The sequence below is a fragment of the Apis laboriosa genome, unplaced genomic scaffold, assembly GCF_014066325.1.
Source record: "Apis laboriosa isolate Shangri-la unplaced genomic scaffold, ASM1406632v1 scaffold229_cov158, whole genome shotgun sequence".
In the NCBI taxonomy this organism is placed as follows: domain Eukaryota; kingdom Metazoa; phylum Arthropoda; class Insecta; order Hymenoptera; family Apidae; genus Apis; species Apis laboriosa.
Genome location: NW_025222413.1, coordinates 14,437 through 37,143, shown reverse-complemented (window position 1 = coordinate 37,143; position 22,707 = coordinate 14,437). Strand labels below are relative to the sequence as shown.

Sequence of the window (22,707 nt, the reverse complement as noted above, 5' to 3'; positions counted from 1 at the left end):
TAATAGAAAGATTTCTTTCACTATATGGAATGCTTTATAACTTATGAATACAAGATATAAAAATGTAAAGAGTTATATATGCCTTTAGGAATGCGGATATTATTACATAGGATATAAAATGCAAGTCTTGTAACTTGTGAAAACCTGTGAATTATAACCTGAAAATAAATAGATGAAGTTAAATAGATGAAGTTATATAATACTTATAAAAAAGTTTATTTGCAAACCTTATGACAAAGGATGCGAAGACAGATGAACACGTTTTTGGACGATGAGTGAGATTTTTCGTTTGCAGGCTAAAATGCACTTGCTGATGAATCTTGTTCCAGATGATCAAATTTCTTTCAGATACACTGGATTTTACGTTGATGCAAAAATATTAATTTCCGATTTTTTACTAAAATCATCGAGATTAATCATCGAGATTCTAAAAAGTCCAAAATAAGTTTTAATAGATTTGAAACAACATTCTATTTATTACCATCAATGGTTATAATCAAAAATCAGCATTTGGAAGAAAAATCTATTTTTTACCATTGATCCAACAATTTTGGTTATTTCTACTCTTTCAACATATATAAATGATGTTAATAGAAATAATTATCTACAAGATGCACAACGTGTAGCGAACGAAATTAATGAGAAAGATTATACGTTGTAAACGTATAAGCTTATTACATCCTCTTGCGATATTGAGTTACAACTTAATAGTAGCGTTGTTAAATAACCACTTCTAAATTCAATTATTTAATTATTGTTGAAAGATTATTATTGCATTGGTTCGTGCAATTAATTTTTTTTGAAATATGAAAACATATTCTTTGTTAAATCATGCTTATAATTTTGATTTGAAAAAATATATCAAATTATTGAATAATTTAGACATCCATAGATACAAACATAGGTTCACGATAAGCCCTATTTTTATTATAAAACCTATTATTAAGTTATATTTTAGAACTTGCTATTGTATTAAAAAACAAAATAATTAATTTTTAATTGTAAATTTGGACAAATTCGAATCAGATTAAAAAAATTTATCATTTCACGAGAATTATTAATTTCTTTATTCTTTAACATCGATTTCGTTCTTTCGTTCCTTCCTAACATAGACATTTACCTAAAAATCTACACAAATCTATAGAAATTTATTTAAATCTATTTTCCCTATTTTTTCTTCGGATTTTCCATTAAATTACAAATCTTTTTACAATTTTGAAGATTTATAATACATATTTTTCTCTGCCATCTCGTATTTTAATCTTTTTACATACTTTCCAATACAAAGTATCACTATTTCGTGATACTTTTACAATAAATTTTGCGATAAAGCTACGCTAAAATAAAATTACATTAAAATAAAAAGATAAATAATTCTCGTACATTACCATATTGTATTTATATTATCATTTCTTTGTAATGAATTGATCATTATCCTTATCTTAATCGAGTGGTCCATGTTAAATGGAAAATGTTATATTAAAACGAAATGAATCTTGTAACAATTACATCCTTTCCGCGACAATTGTAAGCACGTTCATCTTTTTACACGAACATGCTAGATTTTTGCAAGTCGGAGAGCCTATTTAGAAATTGACCCAGAAAGGCTCGTACAAAGACGAGTTATACGCGAGACCTTGGTGGTCGTGATGCTTCTGGAAAGAAGGCGGGAGGAAAAAAGATGGTCGATGAGGGGATGCCGCGTCTAAATTTTTACCTGTTTCGAGATTTGACTCGAAACGATCACTTTATATTCCGAATCAATGGATTCGAGAAATCTTGGGCAACGATTCGAAAAAGTTTGCTCGCGAAAATATTAGATGGAATTCTTTCAATTCTTCGTGAATCGTTCCTCTACGCGCAATCTGTTCGAAAAATAAAAGAAATTGCTGTAAATAATATATAATCAATCGAAAGGTTTATACTCGTAAGAGTAATTCTTAATAATCTTCTAGAAAACGACTCTAATTTCTTCCATTTTTATTTAAATTTATATTTTAATTCTTTTCCTTTAACGAAATATTAAATAATTGTAATATTACTAATATATTATTTCAAATTGGTTGTAAATTTTTTAATTGCTGTCAGAAACTGATCAAATCATAAAAATAATAAAAATAGAAAAGCAACGTATGGAAAAATCCAGACGTGTAAAGAAACGAACGTAATGTAATTCTAATTATTCATCCGCATCAATGATGAGCGTCTCAAGGACTATTTACCATTTCCCTCACGTAGAATAATATAAGCCAAGGTGCACTGACCTATTCGCCGGATGAACTTTGCCATCCGCTTTTTCTTCGTCGTCGTTTCAGTCCCTCACACCGTCGCGTCACGTCGCCGAGATCTCGAACACCGCAAGAAAAATATTTCTTTTCTCGTCTTCCTTTGTTTCCCCACCCTTCTCACCACCCTTTCACTCTCCGCTCTTTTTATTTCACCTAACCCTGTGGCTCAAAAGCGAACGTGCCAGGTTATTGAAATCGCGTGAAAAGATTATGGAAAAGTTTTTTTATTGCGATAAAACCTAGTCTGATTAGATTAATATTCATTCTTTGATAACTTAGTGACGAAAACTAGAAATTGATTTGCGACTTACATAAAATGGCGAAATATTGGTGGTAAAACTTACGTATTTGTTTTAGAAAATTCTTTTGAGAAAAAGATTCTTTTGAGAAAGATGAAGAATTTATTAAAAAATAATTTGACAAATTGTTTTTAAATACTTAATTTATTAAGAATAATGGGGAAGATTGATAATCACTCTTCAATTCTACATCACACCCTCATATTTTCCAATCCCATTTTATCCAATATTTCAAAAAACGATCTTTAACATAATAATAAATATAAAAACGATCAGAAAACTTACAGTTTTGATACTCATCACGATGATCATCAAACAAGCGTTCCCCCATCCCTCGATGAGCATTCCTCATCGTCCATAGCAAAATTCCTCGAGTTTCTCGAATAATTAGAACATTTCCTCGGGTAAGCAACAGGGCGTCAAAGAAGTCGGAAGACGAAAGAATGGCGGGGGTTTTTCCGTTTGAAAAGCGGCGTCTGGCAGAAGCGAAAGACGAGTCTGAAGAACGTTCTAGGAACGCGGGGGGAAGGAGAGGTGGCGAGAACGGTAGGAAAGGAGGGAAAAAAGAAGGAGAGTGGAAGGGTGGAAAGGGGTGCGTGGCGTTGGCAGAGGCTTGATCCCTCGCAGGCTGCGGTAGGGTAGGTCAGTGAACGCGGTTCCAGTAGGAACACCCTCGCCCTCCGCTCGCTCATTCCGCTCGATATCTGGAAACGACGGCTGCAAACTTAACGGAAAGAACGGCTGTGGATGACGAAACGGTTCCAATCGTTTCTAAACAACGATGTTGTTTCGAGTTAAAACAGGGTGAATGATTAAGAAGAAAGGATCATATCGTGGATGCTTGGATTTTGATTTAGAGAGTTGTCGAATGCGTGTTGGTTAAAATATCCACTTAATTTCACTAGGATTCCATTGTTGGAATAAATTTTTATTCAAATAGTTATTTTATTAATATTGTAAAAAAGAGAATAGAGAATGAGAAATCAAAAAATATAATAAAATAAAACGAACACTATTATATTTTTAAATGTTTGATTTCTCGTTATTTTGCATTATATAAATGAATTTTTAGGATATAATCCTGATATCCCAGCTAATTTACACGTCTCGATAGTGACCAAACACTCATGCGATCTCAGGGGTTCTTGTGGTCGAGAGAAACGATCAGAAGTGGAGGGTCGCTTAGCGATTGCAAGGGATGTTCCCTTCGATGTGATCAACACCAGATTAGAGGAGGCTGGATCTGAAATGTATTCATTGAGATTAGAAAGAAGATTTCACTTAATCTGGCGATAAGTTATAGATCATAATAAATTTGGAACAAAATGATAAATCATATTCCTACGTCCCATTGAAATATAAAAGTTATCTTTAATTCTACTTACGATACTTGAACTACTGCATAAGATTCTCCAAATTCGTAATTTTTACTTCTATAAATATTCGATAATTTTTCCCATATCGAAAATATCTAAATATAAAATCATAATCGTTTTCTTAATTTTTAAATTCTAATCGAATTATTATTCTTTCTAACGCGGTTCTTCTCGAACAATTCTTTGTAAGGCCGACAAATGTTCTGATATTTCTAGATTAAGAAAAAGATTTATCTTTGTATTATTCTTGGAAATAATCAATTATCCTACGAAATATAAATCACTCCGTTTCCAAATCTCTATATTCCGTTGGTGAACGGAAAAAGGGGACGAAGGTATCGTCCAAAATCCAAGCTCGTGCGAACGAGGGCTCTGGGAAAACGTAGATATAAATCTCTGAAATCTCTCGAAGGCATTTCCTTGTACTTTGTCGGAAAAATGAAGGTCATCGAGATAAAAGTAGATAAAGAGACAAAGACGAATAGAAACGGAGAAGTAACGACATTCGTCGCTATCGATTCGGCTCGTGGATCGCTCGTGGATCCAGCGAAAGACCTCGTTTTTTAGAGGACGCGCATGTGAATGATCGATTCCATCATCGCGAAAAATATTGATAAAAGGACGGAGAAGACGGTAAATGAACGATAGGCTGCATCTAGGCTGACTTTCCAACCAAATTAGACCAGCTGCCGTATTCGCGAGATGGAAAATTTTAAAGAAACGCGGTGGATCGAGCTGCATGATCTGTCTTATCTACGAAGGTTAGATTGAATTTGCACCATGTATAGGGGCTTCTTGGAAAAGGGGCTCCATTTCTTGTACGTTGTAAATTAAATAGTCCGTTAGTCGGGGTTTCGATGAGTTTAAGAATTGGGTCGTTATAAGATATACCGTTAGGCGAAGACCTTTCAATGTTTCTTTATCGGATAAGGATTTAGCTCGAAACAGTTCGATTTAAGATCTACTCGATATGGACGTTTTTGCATACGCATTATCGTATATATACTATATATATTATTATATTATATTATTAGTACGTGTGTCATTTTCAATACAGAGATTTATATTTTAAATACATTCATATCGATTGTATCCGATTTTGAAACATATTTTAATTAATCTTATATTATTTTTATTTTAGATATAACGTATAATATTTGAAATAATTTCTTAACCATATTTAAGTTTACGCTTAAAGTATTTTTAATCTTCTTTAAAAATCTAAATTTTCAAATCTTTTATTTTTCAATTGTAGACACTAAAAGATTAATTTCAATCTTTTCTTTTTCAATTGACAATTTAAGGAAAACGACCACTCGATTCTTTTTCATAACGAAACAAAGGGATAGATAATAATTCAAAGCGTAGAACCAATCCTCGCATCGAGGACGTAATTCTCAATTGTATTCCAACCTCGTGAAACGTGATAGACGACATGTTGGAGAATGTTTAAACAAAACGGCCGTAGTAAAACCAATTTCCATTTATATCTGCTATTTCTGTTGTTAAATGGGAATTCAACGTCGTTTCAGATGAAATCATAAATATCGTTGATAAAAGCGATTTCATTGGATCTAGGAATCCCAATTTTCAATTTTCACGAGTATTTCACGAATTTCCCCGTTTGTCGTTATTTACCAACGGAACGATAGAAAATTGTAGAATTACAGAATTTTTGTGTATAAATAAAAAATAACTACGTTCAATTATATTAAAATTCATCGTTCGAACGAAACTTGATACGTTGAATGCGATCAGATAATAATTTACATTCTTTTCCTCTCCAAACCAGAGTTTCGTCCTAATATAATTCTTAGAATATACATAACATAATACATTTTAATATCGTAACTCACCAAATTAATAATTCTAATCGTTCTCTTCGATCGTTTTCAGATTTATTTCATCCTCCCATCGAACGAACTTACCCAGAGCTCAAAATATCGTGTTATTTATAACTACAAAATAATCCTAATTGACAAATTGCTCTCGCGATTATTAAATTAACGCATCGTTCTAAACGCGAAGAATGCGAGCTACCAAGTTCAACATCCGTTTCTTAAAATATCTCGTCATCAGAGCAACTAATTATGTAACTAAAGAGAGAAGAACAGCTAAAAAACAGCTAATAAATCTGTCTCCGCGATATTTTCCCCTTTAACGCCCAATAACGATTAATTAGAGAAACGGAGAGCAATTTCTCATTCGATCGATTTTTCATTTTCTCCGAATGATCGACCGATCTTTCTTCTTCCCGCCGGATAGAAAATTTCAAGCGAAGAGGATCGCGACGTGACCCGATTCTTCACCGGGATGGCAGTCGCGTCTTTAATAACAAACGGATGGCAAGGAAAAAATGGCATTAATTCCCACCGCCCGATGTAATTTATCGCACGACAAACGATGTCGAAAGGAAAGGGATAGTCCTTTTCCACGTCACGAGATCTCTCTTCTTTCGTCGCCGAGAAGATTGATTCGATATAGAGGCTCGATGAAAGTAGCCGTTTCTTCTTTTACTTAAGGAAAGTGAAAAGAGCGGAGGGGGGAGGAAGGGAGAGGGAGAGAGAGGAGAAGGCGAGGGAAAAAAAGTGAGACGAAGCTTATTAAGCTTGGGAGGGCCGAAAGATTTGAATAGAAGTCATCAAAGATTTTATTAACCGAGATTTTACCAAGTACGCGCCAACGTAATATCCCCCCGAGTCTTAGAACGAAAAGGGATTCCTTCTTTTTTTTTTTTCGGATTCGCGGTTTTAATAAGTTCGTTAACGAGCGAAACACGTTTCGATAAAGAGAGAATCTTATTTGTAGAGAATCTTCGGGGAAAGATGAAAGAAATTGTTGAAAGAAACTTATTACTTCTCTCTCGTGTTATTAGGCTCTCGTGGATGAATCTATTTAAACGTCTTTCTCAGAACACGTTGGTTGGTTTATTTTAATTTAATTACTTGTTTTTGAGATACAGCGATGACTATAAATTTGAAATTATCGCAATAATATTTTTCTTCGTTGAAGCAAAGAATAATTATCTTCGTATCTCTTTGAATTAGGTCTAAGCGTCGTAACAATAAATTTTTCAACGGAAAAATGGAACAACAAGTATAATTATTACAAATTCTATGAGAAATTCTATGAGAAATTATTTATAAAGAACCAATTCAGTTTATCCTCAAACGATAGAGTCTCGAACTTTGGAAGCGTTACTCTATAGAAACTTTGTAACACCGAAACCATGATATCCGATTTAACCCACTTCCAAACTCTATAAGAACCATGCCAGCCATAGAACCCTTGAACTTCGTGACTTGCAGAAACGTGGAATATCCATTTCGAACTTGGCGATTCCACATTAATTGTCAATCAAACGCTTTAGCTTCGTGAAATTAATCAATTTGTGTAATCGAGAATTTTACAACATAGAATTCGATTATATTGACGAAATAAATGCTCCAAAGAGAAACCGATGTGAATTTTCTTAAAATATAATAAAAGATCGATAGATGCAATCTTTAATTTTTAAGAAAATATCCACATTTCGTGCGAGAAAAGTTTGTGTAGTAAATTGTTCTCTAACGACAAGCTGCAGCAATGAGAATCTCTTTTACGAGATAAGTCTCTTCCGAAGAAACTTTACATTCCACTTAAGAAACTCTATTTGCGATGGAATCACGTAAATCCAGTAACTCTAATTCGCAAGTAACGCAACATTCCGATCAACCCAATAATTTACTTTATCTTTCCATCGATTGAGATATCAAAATCTCCAACATCTGTCTTCTTCGCTCGATAATTACGCCAGAATCACGGCAATTAACGTTGCAACAACGAAATTACAACGTTCCTTCCAAAATCCAATTAGGCATGAAGCAAACGCGATGTAACTCGCAGCTACAGTTCGTTTCTCGTTACAATTTAATCGTTCATAAAATCGAAACGTGTCCAAGTCCTTCTAAAACGTGTTCTCTTGCTTTAATAGATCCAGATCAGGTACGAGGCATCTGGAACATCGAGATACGTTCGATCTCGCGGAATAACATTTCGACAATGGCGAAAGCGCATTGAATTCGCTGTTCTCCGTTTGCCCCCACCGACCGATCGAACAATGAGAATCTTGCCGGTAATACCAAGTAGTTACACGTTTCGAATGTGCAACGCGTCCAAACCAGGCATCTGCAACCAGAAGATCGATTTTATAAAATCTCGAGAAATATTGTTCGTAACACTCCTCCAAAAAGTGTATAATTCGTTACAGTTTTACGTTAGATCGAAACCGCATCAACAAAGTATATCCAAAAAAGAGGGATTTATCTTCACGATAATTGGAAATTATCCTTGAATGAAACGAAAAATGTGCAAATATTTTTTAATATCCAAATCTCAGAATAAATTTAATCGCGTTACTCGCGCAAAATGCGATTCCAACTCGAAAAATTTATTAAAAGAAGATTATTTTAGAAAATAATAAGTACGAATAAGAATTCAATATTGTTCCTAAAATGAATTTTGCTTCTCGTCGACAATGTAATTTTATCGTGGAAAAATAGAGATCTTTGAAAATAAATTTGAAAATAATATTTATAATACATCGATGACGATAATAAAAATTGTAAAATTATATTGCATAAAAATACTATTCGATGATATGAGGCACGTAGTTATTAACAATTAAGGGCGTACGAGCGTTTGCGCAATTGAGAGTGCTCACGCGCGTAGCGAAACAAAAGCGGAATACGTATAATTCTCGTTTAACGAGGGCCGCGTATTACTCGAAAGTGGGACACTGTTGTTTCCTTAAACTCACGCCCGTGTATCCGTCGTGCCTCCACGCGAAATTTCCCCATGGCACACGCGTTAACATCGCGATTACGAGGACAACTGGACGATTGAATCGTTTTTGTGTCGGCATCGAAATGGTTCCAGTCACCTGCTGCCTTGTAATGCACTCCAAGTACGTGGTAATTGAATCGAAAATACCGACCATTAAATTCGCATCGTCAATTCATACGAATTCGAGCCATCATTTTCTCGCGATATTGAATCGATATCGTTTCTCTCTTTCAATTTCTATCATCCTACGAAATTTTAATCCACATTAATATATTTAATACATTGTTAATTGAAAATCTGAATTTATGAATAATTAAGAAAACAGTAATGTTACCGATCGATGCTAGAGTGCGTAGTGGAGTAGTAGCATAGGTTTTTAAGTCCTTATAAACGCAAAACGAATTATATAATTTAAATAAATGATATTGGAATTATATATTTAAATACTTTTAAGCTTTTATGACGCGCTTCCAAATTTGAGTATTTAAATTATTTAAAAAAAAAAAATAATGCTTTACACGCAAAAAAGTTATTAAAAGGATTGCGCGATGCTCGCGCATAAAAGCTGTTGAAAAGTTCGTTCAATGAAGATAGAATGAAGATAGAATGAAGATAGAAAAAAATTTCCTCTTATCTGGGATTAATCTATTAAAGTCAACGTGCAAGAACAATAGCACAAGTTGATCTGCAAAACAATTTTCCTTGTCCCACTCGTAATGGTTTCATTACTATTAAAAAATTTTTATATTCGAGAATTCGCGATTCCGTTTATTCACACAAGCTCGTGGAACACGATTAAAAACGTCCCCGAGTTTTATTGATGAGAAGTTTAAACAAATTGACAAGAGTTCGTTTCCCCAGCTACAACACGCGAATCCAATTTCACCATGGTGAATTTTTCAGAACGTTTGAAAACGTTTGCTTAACAGGGACGTCTCTGGTTACAGCATCGCGTTTTAATTGCCTTTGAGATTTAATTTAGAAAAACATTCTTATATTAAATTATTCGAATACGGTTAATTGCAAATGAAATCGCGCGCCTTTTCTAAAAATATTAACGAAAAGTAAAATTTTAAACTTTAAGGTACAAATTGATTATATAAATAAAAACCGATCAAATTTTCGCTATTAATAATTGCGATCGATAATTATACGTGACATCCCAGTTATTTTACAAAGGATATATTAATTTTTCTGAAATTCTTTTGTATGAAGCGAAGAACGATTAAATATTAGACCAATTTCAATCTCATCGTTCTTGCCACAAGAATCATTTTCATTCTATCCTCGAATCCCGTATTCCATTATTTTTGAAAGTTCGAACCGTATAAATTCGTCCACGTGTTCGATAGAACGACGAGTAATTGCGTGTGTACATTTAAATCGGGCATGCCACGAGGTTGAAGCTTCCTGCATCTTGATAGACGAGAGCGCATCGATCGTACGAAAGCGGAGAAGCCGGTGAGCATCGACCAACCAACCTAAATCCAGCTCACTGCGCTCGAGCACGCCAACTTTACAGCTTTCGCCTTTCAGACGCGACCGATTTCTCGTTCTCCAGTTATACGTTATCTAAACATCTGCTTCAACACTATCCTGTCGAAACTAATTCGTTATCTTTCGCAAGGGACGAAAATATTTAGGGAGAAGTTTCATTTCACGATTCGATTCCTTTGTTTCGTTCCATTGTTTGCGTGGAAGTAAAGGAGTAAGGAAATAAATTCGTGCAATGATTAGAATATTACTCTCAGTTTTTAAAAATTTTTTGATGTTTGTCATCCAATTTGGACACGTTTCTTTATTATTAAGTCTTTTTTTGCAACATTGGATGTAATAATTCATTCTTAAAATAAACGAAATTCCATTTAAAAAATATTATTTTTGATAATTGTGTAGCTATTTCAAATCGTATATCTATCTCTTTTCATTTTATATTCATGAATAAAAAATAACGGAATTATATTCAAAGTTTGCAAAGAGCTCTTTTACTCGAGATGCAAATATCTCACGATTCGTTGAAAAATAATGTTATATTATATATATATATCATTTTTACGTGAAATATTTTTATTGTTTCGAAATAAACTTGCTCGTCTTGTGTTTTCATTCATTCACGTTTCATATTTTTGCATAACTCGTAAAATTACGTAAAATTAAATGAAACAACCTATGAAAAATTAAAAAATCACCACCGAAACATTACGAATTAAATTTTGAAAGGCCATTTTTGATGATAATATTATTATTTACAATTCGAAAATAAAATAAAAAAAAACGCGTGTATAAATGCGATAAATGTGAAATTATTCTTTAAAAATTTTGACCAGAAAAAATGGATAAAAGAAAACATAAAAGATAAAATTATTTTATTCAAATATTAAATGATATTGTGAAAAAAATTGCATCAGAAAAAATTCTTGGATAATTTGTACAAGAGAGAGGATAAAGTTAAAAACGATTTTATTCTTATAACAGTTCCATGTCACTGTTATATTATACTGCAACACTTTGTTCGTTTATTCTCCATCGTGATTCACGCATCATAAACTCTCACGGTTTAATGTGTCAACTCGTTATTTTTGGACACAGCTTTCTAAATATATTTCACGTCAATGAATAAAATGACGATACAAGCAATATGGAAAATTCATTCATCGTTTCGTTTGTTAAAAATTAAAGAATGAAAAGTTAAAGGTGGATGAATTCGAATTTAATTTTTAAATTCTCGAATCCAAAACTTTGTAAGATTTGTTTGAATCCTGAATTTTTAAAAATAATTAATTATTTTATAAATTTTTCAATTTTGCAAATTCAAGGAATAAAATTAATATTAATGTTAATTCTAGAAAATTTAGATTATTCGTTTTTAAAATTATTCGTCCTATTGTTTTTTTCATTTTTATCTACTAATTTTATTGTCATATTCTATTATTGTAATTCAGATTCACGTTCTAATATTTAAATTGAAAAAAAAAGAATAAAATAGAAAAGTAATAAAGATATATAAAAGAAAAACTTGATATGTAATTGAATATATAATTTTACAAATTAAGAGGAAAATTAATAATTCGTGAAAGGAGATCTTGCAATCTGATCGGTAACAAAGACGAGGAAATAAAAATTAAATCAAGAAGAAAAGTTGTGTCCAGAGCTAATGAGGTAATATATCTGGACCAAGTTTAATTATAAACCATAGGTAGCAAAAATATAAAAATAATAATACAAAAATATGGAGAAAAAATATGTGAAAAACAAAACGAATAATTTATTTTTTTTTTTTTGATAAAAATAAATATTTAATTATTACATAAAAGAGAGAATCACGCCTAATGTATATTTTTCCTTACTGTACAAAGTTTTTTATCCGATGAAGTTACAAATTGAATGTCTAAGATTTCGTTTTCCATCTTTTTCTTTTCGATAAAAAATTATTTGTATTATATCGAATATTGATATTTGCATTTCATTTAGAAAACTTTCTGCCATTATAATTTCTGATATCATCTTCAATTACGATAAATTTCATTTTATTTCCTACAAATTTGTTCTGTACAATTTCAACTTTTGTCGAAAAGAGTAATAGAAAATACAAAGAATTTATCAGCTTGAAAAAATACATCTTTTTAAACTGGAAATATCGAAAATAAGAAAAAACGAGAATGTATTCACTAATTAGTGAAAAAATACGAACCGCATAAAGATAACCCTTGTACAAAATTATAAAATGCAAACTACGTTTTATAATATTTGCTAAACGAATGAAATTCGCGTTATAATTAATAAATATTTAAACAAACATCAATATCGTTGCTTTAATGCGCGAATATACTGATTTTATCGTTCACGTCGATGCACCTCTCCGTTACACATATCGACATATCTTTATTAACATTTTCTCACGTTGAATGAATAAATGAGCAAACATTCGCACCTATACTTTTCCAAAAAAAAAAAAAATGAGATCTCTAGACTCATTGTTAATAAAATTAAAAAAAAGAAAATAGAATTATTTATTAAGTGATTACTTCTTCGCTCTATTCTGTAATATTAATAGTTCTATTATTTTCAAATTTAGTTATAAATACAATTTCCCAAGATTTTGAAATGTTAGTTTAAGATTTACTTAAAACATTCATCTAAAATTCATTCAAACTCTCAGCAACTCGAAGAGAAAATTCCTTTGTCTCATTAAATTATTCATTATCAAATTTAAAATCGAAATTCAAGTTATTACGATCATGATTTTTATAATCTTTTCGAAATATAAATACGAAAATATTCAAGATCATTAGAAAATTTAAGTGCGTTCTTTTTTAAAAAAAGAGAGAGAAAGAAATAGTAAATAGTAAAAATGAAATTGAAATAATTTATCAATGCAATTCGTGCGTGATACACGATTGCATTGATTGCCATTCTCGCGATATTAATAAACCCGTGAACATTCATTCCAATCGAACAATGAGTGATAACGAAAAGATCTCGTTAAAAACGATCGTGCCTGCCTCGAATATTTATATTACGAGAACGAAATTGATGGTTAAACGTGGAAAATTTCCCGTGATAACAGAGTATTTTTGTTCGTTTTATTGATCAAATGTTTTCTTAACTGGAAACGAATAATTATAAAATATTTCTATAATATATACTTAATTATAATATATTGTTTAGATGTAATGTTTGAAAATTAACTGGAAAATTAAAATTTTTTTCTCTTACAAGAAACTAATAAACAATCGTTAACGAGAAAATTAAATGTTTCTTGATATTTAATACTTCTATATTTTGATGAAATATTACGAACCGATTAATATACAGCGATGAGAATAAAATAGATTGAAATAATTCACGATATCAAAATTTTGTGATATTGAACAATGATTAACGAGTACTTTGAAATTTCAGTGAACAAGTTTTTGAACAAAAACGGGAAATTTCCACTTCATTAGTTTCTTTGTTATAAAATTCACTATCAGCTTTGCTATCTATGAAACTGATTGCTATATTATTATTACATTTATGTATTTATAAATGAAAATTTACTATTTTCCAGTTATTCTTAATCTGTGAATATTATAATACTCGGATAATAATGGACAATTGTTTCAAATATAATTATATTATTCTTCACGAATAATAAAATTATAAAATTTATCTAAAATTTTTAAACCATCGATACATTCTGTTAATTTTAAAATAAAGTTGAAAATTGAGAATTGCAGCTTTTCGTGCCAAAATTGGTTATCTTTCGCTTTTCTCAAATATATAAAGTTTCAAAATCATAAATGCATCTTTCAAACAGTCTCAAAACGAAGTTGAAAGTTTTTGAAATAATAGCACAGCTTTCAAAGTCAAAATTGGCAGTGTTTCGCATAACATCGCGTGTCTTTTCTCAAATCTATCTAAAATTTCGAAATCATCGATATATTTCTGCAATCTTAAAACGAAATTGAAGCTCTTTGAAACACTAACACAGTTTTTTATGTCAAAAATAACAATCTTTTATGTAACAACGCGTCTTTCCTCGTGTATCTTTTCGATCAAAATTCGAAACTCTTGTAAAATGATTACTTTTTTGAACTACAACTTTTTTGAATTAAAATTAACCACACAATTTTTCCGTGTTAAAATTTCCTTTTAGAATTAAAGTTTAGGAATTTTTTTAATAATTTTATATCGTATTTCGTATATTTTTTGACATTATTTAATCATGATAATACAACTATTGATGAGCTCGATGAATCTGACATTTTGCTTTGAACACTTTGAAAAGATGCGATATTATATGAGAATTATCTTCAGTTTTTTAATTTTGAAAGTAAATTACATTGTCGTTAATAATGTAAATTTATGATTTTTCAGGCACTTCGATACGACAACAAACGAAGAGTTGGAGAGCTGAGCACAAAGCTGCGAGGACGCTCGGAATAATAATGGGCGCATTCCTTCTTTGTTGGCTGCCATTTTTCCTTTGGTAAGCACCAACAACGAGTCAGTACTTTGATAATGACTCTAATTTTCATTCCAACAACTATTCCTTTATGTTCGATTACTATTTTTATTAAATATTTTTATTAAACAGGAGGATTCGAGATATACCAAGAAAAAAACAAAAAATAGAACAAAATATTGAGAAATCACGAATAATCCATACAATCTCTCGATTCATTTGTATATAATTATCTTTTTACTTTTTTAATTTCGACCAAAAAAGAAAAAGAAAAAGATTTATTATAACTGTACGAATTATACAATTTCTCTTTCGTAGAAAATTTATTCTACACACAAATATTTCCATAATATTCTGCTTACTTCCACCCTTTCGCTAGGATCCCGTCATAAGAGCAAGACAGAAAAATCCTGGATTCGCGTACGAACGAGTTTTGCCAGATGCAAGCTGTTCACCGAGCTTTCGTTTCATCGACGAACAAGTTTCCAGAGTCGGTGAATACTCGCGAAAGTCGAGCCAACCGCATGTATTATTAATGCAAACTCGAACCGCGTGTATCAAGTTTATCGCGAGTTTTACCCATCTCCTCGCGTCGAATCTAACTATTTGCTTGACTAAGCGATGCGATTGCACCGTTTTCCCCCAAGAAATATCCTTTCTTAGCGATGGGAATAACGAGGAAACCACCGATCCTGAATATTTCAAAATTCTCCATAATAGATGCACGTTGCCACGCGTTTTTACGCGTACATTATGCATTTCGTCCTGTGAAATTTCGATTTATCGTGGATCCTCTTTAATAATTAATCCCATTTTGTTAGAGAAAAGTCACGAGAAGAAATTTTCCTCTACGTAAATTTTAAATTCTTTTAAAGAGGATAAAATTTTTAGAAATAAGTGGTTGGTAAAATTTTCCACTTTGAACTACGTCTTGTCGAACACGTTGAATAAATAATGTAAATATATATTGCAGGATATTCTCTCGATCCAAAACACTGTTTGCAAGTTTCGTTTTAAAAGTAATACGAACATGAAAACTTTGATCGAATTTTGTTTTTATAAATTTCTTTCGAACGAACCATAAAATTACTTGAACGTACAACTAAATACAGGATTAATATAAAAAAATATAAATATAAAAAGTAATATATCTATTATATAACATCTTAAAGAATTTTAAAACACCTAAAGGCATTCTTTAACAAAAAAAAAAAAAAAAAAAAACTAAATTTTGAATACCGAATTTTTAAAATTTTTACAAAATCACGATAGAAAAAGTTCACACGGAAAATTAAATTGTTCAAACGTATAATATCTCAAAAAGTGTGTTCGAACTTTTGTTTAAAAGCGAATATTTCGCGTAATATATATTCCAAGTTAATATAAATTGTCCTTTTCGCACACTCTCCGAGGAATAATTCAGAAGTAATATTCTGAATAAAAAAAAAAAGATACCGCCTATTAACAATAAATCATACCCATATTTCCAACTACTGTGCAGAAAATATTTATTTTAAAGACGACACATTTCGAAATATACCATGGTCCACAAACCTGAGTCCAATACCATGCCGAGTTAATCGAGCTGTACGAGCTTATGATTTATGGCGATCACCGTATATGCCGCGAATGCACAATAATGTTCGTCACATACTTATAAATTGTTTCAAAATTTTATATATATTATTTTTCTTCGATATTTTTGCTGAAATTGCTCGCTATTGAGAATTTGTATTTCATATCGTTTCATTCATTTCGACAAATTAAAAATTATAGATAAACGTAACAATGTAATATTACACGTGTGTATATTATCTTACAAATTTCTGATTTTAACGAATGTGTATTTTTCTTTTCGCGAATTAACGACAGTTACATCTAAAAAAAAATATTATAATTATAAGAATAATAATCATCGAGATAGTTTATAAACAATTTAGAAATGATAGTTAATAAAGATAATATTTGAGGCAAGACTTATAATTTTTCAGTTGTTTCAATGCGTTCATTGGAAAGGAACTTCTTTTACGCAATTACTAAATTTGTTCGTGGAAGTGGTACTTATTCTTTAATTATTTCATTGCTCTAATTATTTTTTTCCGGGAAATATTTCATAATTCCTTAAACGTTTCAATGTTATATTATTAATTTACAGAGAAACAACTTGATTGTTTTTTTTTTTTTTTTTAATTCATCTTTCATTTAATCGTGGATAAAATACACGATTGTTTAATTTGTTCAATTGTTTATTTCTCAATAAAGATTCACGATTCCTCGATTACTTCGTTGCTTCGTTTATTCGTTTATAGGAGAATCTGCTGCTCATTGTCTCTCATTGTTTAATTGTTCTTTTTTGTTTGATCTTTCATTCGATTATCCTTTCTTTTTCTTTTTGAAATTTTAAACGATCTTCATTTACTGTAGATTATAAGTCTAGATCTAAGTCTTTTCTTTTATATTTGTGACATTTAACGAATAATCTATACATCTAAATACGTATACAATAAGAGAAGAAGAACAAAGTTCTTTTATACCGTTCTCAATCTTCTACTAACATTTAATAACATTTAGTAACTTTGTTGTTTTAACTTTGTTTAAAAAATAATTCTTTTTGAATGGAACAAACTTGGAAGAAATTTGATTTCTTATTACACGTTTGTTAAATTACAGTTTATAAAGCAGACGAAATATAAAGTTCGCAAGAAACTCGGCAGTAAGATTAATCTCTTCTACTCGATAAACGAAAAGAAAATCTTGAACAAGAAGCAAAAGTTGTACTCGATCATCGTAATCGACCAACTTGGCCGCACTCGCTATTTATTATATTCGCATCGATACGATATATTATAAAAACGAATAGAATCTGTACAAACTATCGAGAAACTTTCTCACGATAAGGATGATCCGCGTTACTCTCATCTTAATAAACAATGAAGAATTATGTTCAAAGTTTCGTGAATTTATTTTCGAGAATGTGAATGGAACTATCATCAAACTGTAATCAATCTTAAAGATGGAGCAAGAAGCTGAGTAACGTAATACGGTAATAATTTTGTTTCTGAAGTCATTTGGCTCCAATTCGTACTTCCAAGTTTATTTCAACTGTAAATTCAACGCGGTCAACGATTTTCATTTATAAATATTAAATATTAAAATGTTATACGAACTTAATATAGCAACAAAGTCTTTATTTTTCTCTTATTTCCAAACAAAAATTAAATTTGTATAATGAAATATTAAATTAATAGATTTGGAAATAATGATGGAATGAAATTTACTTGCGGTGATGTTCTGTCAGTGAAAAAATTAAATCCTTGATGCAAAAATATTCTTTTATAAAACTAATTCTATCTTTATCTTTTCAACTCTTAAATATACTAATTAAATCGTTGTTTTGTACTTGATAAAAAATTGTTTAAAATTTCCAATCTTCGCGAAATTACAATCTCTTAATAACGTAAACCACAAGCTCGAATAAATGTTGCTTAAAAGAAAAATAACGATTTCGAATCACCATTTACTTCAACTACAATTATTATTTTTCAGTTCAGAAATAACATAAAAGAAGTAAACGTAAGATAAAAAATAATCTATGAATAAATTTGTTAAAACGCAAGATAAAGATAATATTTAAAAAAAAATATATAATTATGAAGTTAACATCTTTGATATCTTTATAAAAATACTTCTATAAATAAAACGAGGAAATAAAAGAATAAATCTCGTTTCGTTTGTCAATTTTCAAAACATTAACCTACGCGAAGAAGCGAATCCATTCTAATCCGAACATCCGCGAGAACATCAGAGAACTTTTTACCGGAGCGATGAATTCTCATTTATACCGTCAGAGCAACGTTTCGAGTTTGTGGACAATTTTTTAATTAAAATGGCAGAACGTGACCGCAACGTTCCTTCGAATCAGTTTCCATTTCTGGCTCATGGCGCATCTCTCGAAATGAATTTAAAAGATTGTCTTTCATACCGTGAAAATTCGATACGAAACATGATATGAAAAAAATATAAAAAATAATATTGTCGCCGATCAAAGGCAAAAACAATAGAAAATGAAGTGCTTCGAGAATGGCAATTTCTAGATGAAAAGTGTTACATCTCTTCTCTTTTTCTTTTTTGATCAATGTGATATAGAATCGCGAATTATTAAATTTAACACATTCAATGAACCATGAAAAATTGAAAGAAACGAATATCAATCGTAAGAAGAGCCAATTACAAAATATTATGCCAATATATTAAACTCATATTCAAAACTCAACTCAAAAAAAGGAAATTTAAATATTTAAAAACAATTCTTCCTTTCGTCTTTCACATTTCTTGCAAATGTATTATCCGTCTATAGAATAAAAAATCCTAAATCCTTCATCCTCGCATCTAAATTCGCATCATCCATATTGAATTAATTTCCTGTAAACATTTGATGCAATGAGATAAATATTTCACAGAAGAAGAAGAAGAAGAAAAGAAAAGAAAGTTTTAATTTTACCATGCTCCTAAAATCCATCAATCCTGTTTCTTTTCCAGGTATCTAACCACGTCCTTGTGCGGCGAGGCCTGCTACTGTCCAGACACGGTGGTGTCCGTCCTATTCTGGATAGGTTACTTCAACAGCGCCCTGAATCCGCTTATTTACGCGTACTTCAACCGCGACTTCCGCGAGGCCTTTAAGGACACGCTGAAGAGCGCCCTCCCCTGTTGCGCCAGTTGTTGGAAAACACCGTCGCAATTCGTCTAGCGAGAAAAACCCCCGTGAATAATCGCGTCGAGCAAATTGTTTCTTGCGATCCATTGGGAATATCGGTATCTGCTCGTTCGCCCAATGATTCGTCCAACTCGATTTGGTAAACATCGTAAAAATAAACCTATCGAGTTCGTTTGTTACAATTGTGATTCGATTCCCTTTAGAGACGAACGAAAGAGGGTGTAGTTAAAGGTAATGGAAGAATCTTTTATAATATATGGAGTTTCGTATGATGGGGAAATTTGAGATGTTGATTGTATGAACACGAAAAGTAAGATTCTGTTATTTTCCCGTTAAAATTCGTGCACGTATGAATTGACAAATAAAATCGAATCTATAAATATGTTCATCTATGAAAATCCAATAAGGCGAGAATTCAATGCAATTCGAATAAAATATTCCGATTAATATAAATATTATTATATTTATTTATTAGATAGTACTTACTTATAATTGTTCATCATAGAATATCATTTTATATATCTTATTTTATACATGATCGAAACTATATTTATTTATTAAAATCATGGACAAAATTAAAAAATAAATAAATTAACGAATAAAATATCTGGCTAGAACAAAATATTTATCTTATCATCAAAGGAGGGAATAAAGAATAATTTGAAAAATTATCAAATATTCGTGAAAATATTCTATAATGCTAGTTTTATGTTATCTATTTGATTTTGTTAGGAATTATGTTTTAGAAGGAAAAAAAATAGGATAAATTTATAGTGGCTGTATAAAAGTTTTAATGTTTCCGGCAGGTAGATAAATATTGTCGCTTTAGTAAAATTCAAAAGTTGGAACAGTTTGTTTCTGTATTTTATTGCTTTGGACAAACATTTTTCTTTTATACCTTGATAAATAAATATCTGCATTGTTCTACTTTTAGTCTAAATATTCGAAATAATTTTCATCAGAATTATGAGAATATTAATATCATGAAAATATTTTAAGATAAATATCTTATGTATACTCGATAATTATGCCTAAACATTTTTTTTTTTTCTTTTATTATTCTAATCTTTCAAAAAATTTGAAAATATTCCAGCATATTTGAAAAAATTTACAGTTCTTCGTCGAGTCAAATTTTTACCGTAGAATTTTAAAATTTGTGTTAATAAAAAGCGTCCAATATTTAAAACTTTAAAAAAAGGAATGAAAATTTTGAAAAAAATTCAACAACAAAATTTTGCCACTAATGGTTTACTCAGTTTGGCTACGGAAAATTACGCTCTTGTAGTTTCATTTAAAATACAAAACTAACATTATAATTTTATTATAATTCCAACTTTTGTTCTAAATTAATCTAAAGTTAAATATTCGATGCTAAAAATGTGGTTTTATACTGAAAAATCTACCATTTACGCTAAATTATGAAACAAAAATTTTTAAATTCACAACCTATTTTAATATAAAAAAAAACAAACAAAGAAACAATTATCTATCTATTATTTTTAAAAATTACCAATTAAATATATTTAAAGTTGCCTTCAAAATGAATTTTTTGAACAAAATAGAACAATTATCTAAAATTTCTTCACCGAAAAAAATTCAATTTGATCATATCACACGTGCACGATTGAGAATATACGATTTTTCAATTTAAACTTGATACAAACGAACGAATTTTCTTGTATATTTATTATTACCAACATTTTGATGATTTCATCCTATCAAATTTTATAATTCCTATGAAACGTTAAAGTTTTGGCTTTACAGCGATTGAAAATCAATTATCACTAGTCTTTGATGTGTTCCAGAAATATTCGCAAACTTTGTGATAACTATCCGACAACTCAAGTGCAAACAAAATCAATTGATCCGTATTGAGCTTTATATTCGCGAACACTGGCCGTTCTTGTCGATAAAATTGATCAAGATCGAGCTGCCGTCTCGGTTGGACGATCTATCAATGCCGCGTTAATTAATCAGGAAATCCGGGGCCGTTTGAACTTTGTGAAACGTTCAGCGCGAAGAACGAGTGCAACGTGTTGTATCACAGACTGATATTCATGCATTTCTCGACTCGAATCGAGCTTATTCTAGATACTTTTTGCCTGTGGATCGCAATCAGCTTCCCCGTTACGGTCGCTTTCCTCGAATTCACGAAATTCTGGAATTTAATAGATACGCGGGAATTTTGATTATTGAATCCACGAAGCGAAATTACAGCGAAAGGTTCAAATATTTGACAGTTTAATTTTATTGATACGTTATAATATACGATAATATATTAATATGTTAACGCGATTTAACGTGATACAGAATTCACCAAGATATCGTTTCATTCTTAAAAGATACTTTTTGCTATCGCGTTCTGCTCAGAATATTTTGGTACCTTCTTTCAACAAAATTTTGTTTAATAAAATACAGAGAGAATACAAAAAATAATGCACAATTACCCAAAGATATTAAATTTTGAAAGGGCACCATTCAAATAAGAATTAAAATTTTTCAATTTTATTAGAAATCCTCGTTATCTAATTGTTCTAAAAATAATAAAAGTAGCCTCGCTCGATTTGAAATTCCTCTCCATTTCCAAAGTGTCGAAATGTTTTTACGGCTACTAGGAAACCGAATCTCGCCTCTTGGGTTCAATGGCACGTATTAAAGGGGATTCGAAGGATTCGACGTGCAACCGGAAGCTCATAAACGAATTCGCTGGTTAGGCGAACGACGCGGTCATCAACAGTAAGCGGAAACGAGGGGAGAATGACAAGTATTCTTCTGTATGTCTTTCGCCGGCACGCAACGAAATTGCAAATTTTCACGATTGATCACGTGCCGGAAAGGCATCGCCCCCTAAACGTTAAATCTTTACGGATGGGCCAGTTAAATTGGAATCTTGCACGCTGTTCATTTCTCAATTATAGTTCATCACGACTTCTCTTTATAATCTACTATAGCAGATTTCAAGAATTGTCTCACTTCGAAAAACGTTTTCTTTTTTCTTTTTATTCTATTCGTAATTATTTTAAAAAAGAAATTTAAAACATATTTTATTCAGTTTTTTGTTGCGATTTCAAAGGGAATTTTTAAAAATTAAATTGCTCGTATTGCTTGTAACATATATATTGAATCTTTTTCTTCGTTTCTCGAAATATAAACATTTCAAATTTGTGTTTCAATGAAATTGTCTTCCAAAAAAATAATGTGATTTTTGAAAGTGATGCATCAATTTTTAATTTTATTTTGGTAATTGTTTCAGTGA

The 22,707-nt window shown here is 30.8% G+C and overlaps 1 protein-coding gene across 3 annotated transcripts in view; it reads left to right on the top strand.

Annotated features, from left to right (window-relative positions):
• LOC122713085 (octopamine receptor beta-3R-like) overlaps window positions 1–20,059 on the top strand; it is a 102,545-nt gene extending 82,486 nt beyond the window's left edge. For all 3 annotated transcript variants that reach the window (XM_043933226.1, XM_043933225.1, XM_043933223.1), the window contains 2 exons: window positions 14,647–14,758; window positions 19,274–20,059. In XM_043933226.1, the coding sequence (XP_043789161.1) occupies window positions 14,647–14,758; window positions 19,274–19,484 (323 nt within the window). In that variant the 3' untranslated portion in view covers window positions 19,485–20,059. The remainder of the gene's footprint in view (window positions 1–14,646; window positions 14,759–19,273) is intronic.
• The last annotated feature ends 2,648 nt before the right edge of the window (window positions 20,060–22,707 follow it).